The sequence below is a fragment of the Labrus mixtus genome, chromosome 19, assembly GCF_963584025.1.
Source record: "Labrus mixtus chromosome 19, fLabMix1.1, whole genome shotgun sequence".
NCBI lineage: Eukaryota > Metazoa > Chordata > Actinopteri > Labriformes > Labridae > Labrus > Labrus mixtus.
In genome coordinates, this window is record NC_083630.1 from 12,508,165 (window position 1) to 12,514,959 (window position 6,795).

The following is a 6,795-nucleotide window of genomic DNA, read 5'->3' on the forward strand; positions in this document are numbered from 1 at the left end:
TAGCGTACAAGACCTTTGTAGCCCACTCATACTGTGTTAGGGGCTCAAGGCTACGTGGGCCATTATTAACATGACAGCAAAATCTGTGGGGATGCAATGTGGGTAATGTAGGCACACAAGAGAAAAACATGTCTGAAGGTGATTTTTTTTTTTTTGGTTCTACTTCATCAATATGACGTTTTTCTTTGCTGTAGTCTGATTATATTGAAAGAGTTATTAATCAGTTGAATTATTATGGACTTCATAAAAAAATAGGGTTTTTTTTGGAGTTTAAAAAAACATTTATTGTTATTCATGTTAATTCTGTGGAGGCATGTACTTCATTCACAAAATAGGAACAGTAAAATTAATCAGACAAGAAAAATATATGTAGTGTCTTCTTCTTACATTATCAATATATATACACACATTGTAAAATAGGACATTGTAACAAAAAGGAACCAAAAGGTATAAGCAAGTCGTGATAGGCTACGTCTGCAGTGTGTGAATACAGACGGAAAACGTTTTTTTTTTCTCAGTCTAAAGAAAATTAACTGAAATTAGGCTGAAACTCCTTCCTCGGTTTTTCACAGGAGTTTTTATGGCTTCATTTAGAAAGTTGAGACAGACCAGAGTAAAGCTGATTTTAAAACATGATGCACCTAGCAATACTTGAGAAACTTTCAATGTCTGTTGCAACACTGTCCTCCCAGTTACCATGGTAAAACACACTTACAGAAGTTAGGCGCCATGCTTTTGAGCATTAGTCAGACGTTATATATGTACACGGATATGTAAAAATCTCTGCACAGAAGCATTTCTGCCAAGACGACAATATTACAAAAGAACACTCGATTAAGCATTACAAAATACACACGCGCACTTTAGTCTCGAGGCCAAACAGCCCAGAGAGAATATAGGCAATTTGTAAAACAAAGACAACAGGTCCAATGTTTCAGAATCAGTGGCCATAAGAGGAAGGAACCAAACTCCTTACAGATGACAAAGTATATATTTGTCTTTTTCATTTACAAAAATGCTTAAGAGTGAGTTTAAGAGAAGATATTCACATGATAGGAACACAATCTTGGCTTGGATTATGTTCTCAGACTGTTATATATCTGTTAATTAGAATTCATGTGATTGGGATTCTTGGCCCACGAATAGCGTTATCCATACAATAAACATCCTCCAATCACTGCTTGGTTAAGAGTAATTAGAAAAACACTTAGGCTCAAAAAGGTCAAACGTGATTGGGAGGATGAAACGTAAACAGAAAGTCTGAAGAGTCAGCTATTTTTTTTTTTTAAATCTCTGTCATGATCAGATACCCTCACTGTTTTATCTGAGGTACAACCAGCACAAGAGTCATTACCAATAAAAACATCGTACAACACCACAAACCCACTCTACAAGAGAGACACAGCTGTAAACTGGTACTTCCACTGGTACCACACCAGAGGCTGGTGGAGTATAGTTAGTAGGAGGCTCAATCAGGCAACAGTCAGGGATGTGACCAGATACAGACATCAGGAATTTGCTGCCTCCAATGGTCTGGAAAGTTGCATATAAATAACAAAATTCCTTGGAAAAGCATTCCTGAATAAATGTTATTTGGTTATACAGACAAAAAAAAATACTCCATTCACATACCGTGATTACATTAGTACTGAAATCACTTCACTGCAATTCTAAAAAAATGCTCCTGTTACTGGGTTTATCAGACCTGCTGCCTCACAGTCACATCCCAGATGTTCAACTCTGACAACACTGTTTTTTTTTCTTTTTCCGTTAGGTCTACCACAAGCTCCGTACACAGGACAAGATCACAACACTGAGCAGACTCCCAGATGCATACAGAGCAGACACAGTTAACAGAAGCTACTCTACACCTCTAATTTCACAGCAGATCAGATGGCTTCAATTCACTTTCATTTTAAATTAAACATGAGGGATTCAGAAGAAAATATTGTAGACTATGTGTCAATATTTAAAAAATTATTTAATTCTGAAGGAAATGAACTTGAAGATTAAACTGAAAGTGAACTGAACTGAGCCACATGACGGTCAGAAAAATCAGGGCAGATGAGGTCGCCACCTGCTGGCCAAACACTGCTAATGCAACGACATCATGGCCATCAGCAGGCAGGAGGGACAGGTGTAACTTGTATAAAATATTGTGCCACAAAGACTAGAATTTGGTTATGATGACACTGGCCTGTGAAGATAAAGCTACGATGTTGTAAACACTTCAGGTTCTGAGCCCTTATTTGGCAATGAGTGTTGTCTTAATAAAGGTTGAAGCGCTGAGCTGTAGAAAAAACAGGATGCGGACACTGTGGGCACAGAATCACAGACGTAACTGACACCGAGATAACAGGTAGTGTCGGATGCTGCACATTGCACTGTGTGAAATACATCTCTCAGGTAAATGTCTCCATGTTTAAGCAGCATCTCTGAACACAAGAGAACATAAACATAAAGCTGATTTGTTTGTTAGTTCTGAAGAACATAAAATAACACAGCCACTTCAACTGTTAACACATTCACGCCCACAAAGAAAAACGCCCTAAATCACATGCTCATCCAACATCTGTTACATCTGCAATACATTTGGACATGATTTTAAAAAAAAGAAAAGAAGAAGAAGCAGCACGTTGTTTGATGGACATTGATAATCGACAAAGTGCAAATGTGCCATCTTGTGCTCTGATATCCAAAAACGTCCCGAACCCAGCTACAGTCTTCCCTGCGGTAGAGTCCTCTGTAGAGTCCACGTTCTGACGGGGAACATCCATCTCAAAAAACGTTGCCGACCGGGGATATGCTCCAACATTATGAGTTAAAAACAAAAGACCAAAAAAGTCACGCAGGTAGTAGACCAAGCCGTTTTCTCAGGATGTTCTGCCTTTCTTTTTGAAAATATGAGAATAATATTCAAAACAAACAAACAAAAATGCTCCAGCTTGTCCCCCACTCTTCACTGCAGCTGTGTGCCGAGAAAATTATGCTTTTGGCACATTAAACACCAAAAAGAGATCATATTCCTCCAGGATTCTTCAATATTCTAATCAGCAATAAACGCTCCAGCTTTGTGAAAAAAAGGTAACACAAGAAAATATGTTTATAATTAAGTGTTAGCGTGTGTGTGTGTGTGTGTGTGTGTGTGTGTGTGTGTGTGTGTGTGTGTGTGTGTGTGTGTGTGTGTGTGTGTGTGTGTGAGGGGGAACCAGCCTTTATCACATGTCCTGTGGGGGTAGGTAGGTGTGAGGTTTGCTAATGATACTGCATGCGAAAAAATGCCAACACCACGGATGGGAAATGCATTTCCATAGTTACTCTGAAGGGTCTGACTGTTGCCATGGGGACACACTAAACTGTTGCGTTTCTTAAGGCATCGTATTAGACGTCAGGAGTTTCTCCTGCAGCAGAGAGGTGAAAAAAAAAACCGAGTGATTAGACACACTGTTCGTCACACTGACCATTTACACAATTATGTAATGAAACCACACACACGCACACGCACACGCACACGCACACAGGTTTTATTTTCACCTGGTTAAGACTCGCTCTCCATGGAGATTGTGATGGTTCCACTTTCAGCTGTGAACAAAATGCAATTAAAGTCAGAGATAGAAAACAGCAAGTAAAGCTCCAGAAGGCAACAACACTTCATGAAAATGTGGTTAGAATAAGACATTTTCATCATTGCATGATGTCAGTGACAATATTAAACTGAAACGGGAATGCGTGTCTGATCCATGTTAAACCACTTCCAGGATGAAATCCAAAAAACTAACAGGCTTAGGCTTGACAGTAATAGCCAAACACAGTGACTTTTTACAAACTAGCATCATTCCACTTCTTTGTAACTTCTGTCACGGCTTGTGGTAAATTTCCTTTGCCTCGTATGAATAGACTGCAAAATAAGTCAAAAAGAAAAAAAGGAGAGAAAAGCCCTGAAGGGTCAACGCTGGCATTTTTTTTTTTAAAGATGGGGACACCTGCGAGAGTGTAAGGCGCAGGAAAGCCATGCAGAAGTTACCCCATTCCTTCTTGACAGGTAACAGTAGCTCTAATGCTAACAGCTAGGCACTAGGCTACAACATCTAGTGGTACAAGAGCAGTAAACAGCTAAAATCTCTCTCTCACCTGATTTGAGGGTGTTGTTAGCCAGATGGTCTTCGACATTGTTGGCATGCTGGTCGTTGCTCAGGAGGCGGTTCTGTGAGTCACTGAGGGGGCTCTCTGGAACTTCAGCAGCACTGAAAAGCCCAATTAAATAAACAATAAAAATTGATAGAAAAGAAACCCCCTCCACTTGAATAGCCCAATGGGATGTGCATCAACAACTTCTTCCAAATCATAAAACTTTTTCAGGGCCTTGTGTCTAATAAAGTTGTTTCACCTTTTATCAGGCTCAGGGTGCAGGGTGACTGTGGCTTGCTCTACATCAGCGTTGACCAGCCGTGCAGGAAACGTGAGACCGTCTCCCTGACTGTAGTGGACATGAGGACAGGAGGAAGTCAAGATTATGTGCAGTTAGCCTGTAGGGCAACACACTGGAACAACAATAAAGTTAACCTGATATTTAAAAAGGAAGAGGAGATTTGCTTTTTTCCCTTTAGGTATCAGTCAAGCTTTACCTGCAGGATGCACAGACCGGAAACATAATCGATTCATAGCGTGAACGAGCTATATGTGACAACACCTGAACTCCCCTCCAATAGTTAGAGAAATAGTCGATTGAAAAGGTCTCGAGTCCACCAGCTTTTCATAGGCCCATGTCTTTTGTCTGTTAGCGGCTGAGCTTTAAGGAAACTGGTTTTGTGGGTAACATAAGCGTGTGATTAGTCTGGCAGGTTTTTTTTGGGAAGTGAATCTCCCCTATGTGTGAGTTAAATAAGGTTTGAAGGTTACAAAAGTCAGCAAAAAGTGTCCAGATGACATCCGGTTCAAGTAAAGCGGGTGTATATCAACTGAGTGCGTACTCCTAATTGTTTCATCACATATCTGAAAACCACAACTAGGAGCAAGGCTAGTCTGTGGAGGAATAATGTTAGACTAAGACTAGATAAATACACAAAATGCCCTTTGCAAACAGCTTGATCTGTGAGTGTGCTTTTGAAATGTATTATTGAAGAGTTTCATACTGTGGTATTCTATCAGTCGTAAACAGAGTTAAATACCGTATTGGTCCGAATATAAGACGGCCTTTTTCCCCATCGAAATAGGTCCGAAAAAGTCGGGTCGTCTTATATTCGGGGTCTAGTATTCAGAGCGCAGCTCTAATTGTTCGCCTGTCCCTTTAAATGTCAATACACATGACGCGCTCTGAGAGGAGCAGGGGAGCGATGACGGTGAGAGCAAACACAGCGGGGCGGAGGACGTGTGAGGAATAGGAGACATCGGAGGAGAAGTTTGGCGAGCTTTAGTTTAGTTAAAGATGTGGCCTGTATTTTCTCTGTTATTTAAAAATGTTGATAATATTGCTTGATTTTAATTTTGAATCATACTGTACATATTTTGACCTTGTGAAAAACTTTGTTTTGAAAAGTGCCGTAGCATATAACGATAAAGAGGCCTACGTTTATTATTGTTATCATTATTACCACAACAGGTGTTTAATTCAAAGTGTTTTTAAGATTGTTATTTTCAAATAAAATGAAGTTCTTTAAAAAAAAGTTCTTTATAAAAACAAGATCTGGTCTGCAAATCTTTTTTTCTAAATGTGAGTGTTGAAAAACGGGGGTCGTCTTATAATCAGGGTTGTCTTATATTCGGACCAATACGGTATTCTAAATGATACAAATGATTTTCAGCCCTGGAGCTCAAGTTTTTTAAATAATCAAATTACCAGTAATATCTCATAAGTGCTTTGATAATATGACTTATTATGAAGAAAATCTTAAGTAGAAAGCAGGCAGCTGTACTCTCTTTCCTCTTATCTTGGATTCTACATTATTCCCTTTTACCTGGTAAAGAGTGGCAGCAGCCAGTACTTCTTCTGGTCTCCAAACACCTGAGCGATATTCTTCCGGAAACCCAGAGAGAAGCCATTCTTATCAGATCCTGTCCTAAATACAGGTGCTCTAAAAGCCTCTGCAGGTCGGGAGCAAGATGGAAGAACAAGATCAGAGGTCGTTAAACCACAAGTTCTACATCATCAAAAGATTTGAAAACTGTTTAAAACACGTGTTAACAAAAGTCAAAATCAGTTCCTGAAGAAGAGACATGTTTTTGGACTGGTTCTCAGACAGAAACATATTTTGAATAAGTGTGTGTTTGTTACCTATAGTGGACCTGTTCTTTCCTACAAGCCACAGGTGGTAGCTGAAGAGGGACAAAATACTGATGCAGAACATGGCCGCCACAAAAAAGAGAAACAAGACATGGAATTTGGCGTGAGTGTCTGGCAGCTCATTCTGGGGAAGAGACGGGAGAAGAGGAGAGCGAGACAGGAATCATTAACAAATCCACATCGCGGGCGTTTATGGAAAGAAGGAGAGAAAGTTCAAACCGAGGGGAAGAGGCAGTCAGAGAGGAATGAGAAGAGACAGGTGAACCACGTCACTGCACGCACATCACTACAGAAACCATGGCAATGATGGTGAGGTACGGCAACACTAAAGGCTTTGGAGGACAGCTGGTTACCTTTGGGCAGTTCTCTGCCGATTTCCTCCGGCAAAGCTTTAGTACAAACAGAAACGAGACTGGTTAGCAACACCGGGGGAGAGTAAAAAGGTGGGAGGGGGAGGAAGCACTTGGAAAAGAGCAGGCAAATAAGAGTCAAGACCAAGTCTGGTGAAAGGAGGG

General features: G+C 40.3%; 1 protein-coding gene across 2 annotated transcripts in view; it reads right to left on the reverse strand.

Annotated features, from left to right (window-relative positions):
• Positions 1 to 257: 257 nt before the first annotated feature.
• LOC132994339 (palmitoyltransferase ZDHHC20-B-like) overlaps positions 258 to 6,795 on the reverse strand; it is an 11,258-nt gene continuing 4,720 nt past the window's right edge. Inside the window, exons 9-15 of one of the 2 annotated variants that reach the window (XM_061064646.1) lie at positions 6,634 to 6,669; positions 6,272 to 6,404; positions 5,955 to 6,081; positions 4,388 to 4,477; positions 4,132 to 4,244; positions 3,535 to 3,582; positions 258 to 3,401 (exon numbers count right to left, since the gene is read on the reverse strand). In XM_061064646.1, the coding sequence (XP_060920629.1) occupies positions 3,539 to 3,582; positions 4,132 to 4,244; positions 4,388 to 4,477; positions 5,955 to 6,081; positions 6,272 to 6,404; positions 6,634 to 6,669 (543 nt within the window). In that variant the 3' untranslated portion in view covers positions 258 to 3,401; positions 3,535 to 3,538. The remainder of the gene's footprint in view (positions 3,402 to 3,534; positions 3,583 to 4,131; positions 4,245 to 4,387; positions 4,478 to 5,954; positions 6,082 to 6,271; positions 6,405 to 6,633; positions 6,670 to 6,795) is intronic. The other variant, XM_061064647.1, reaches the window with a different exon arrangement.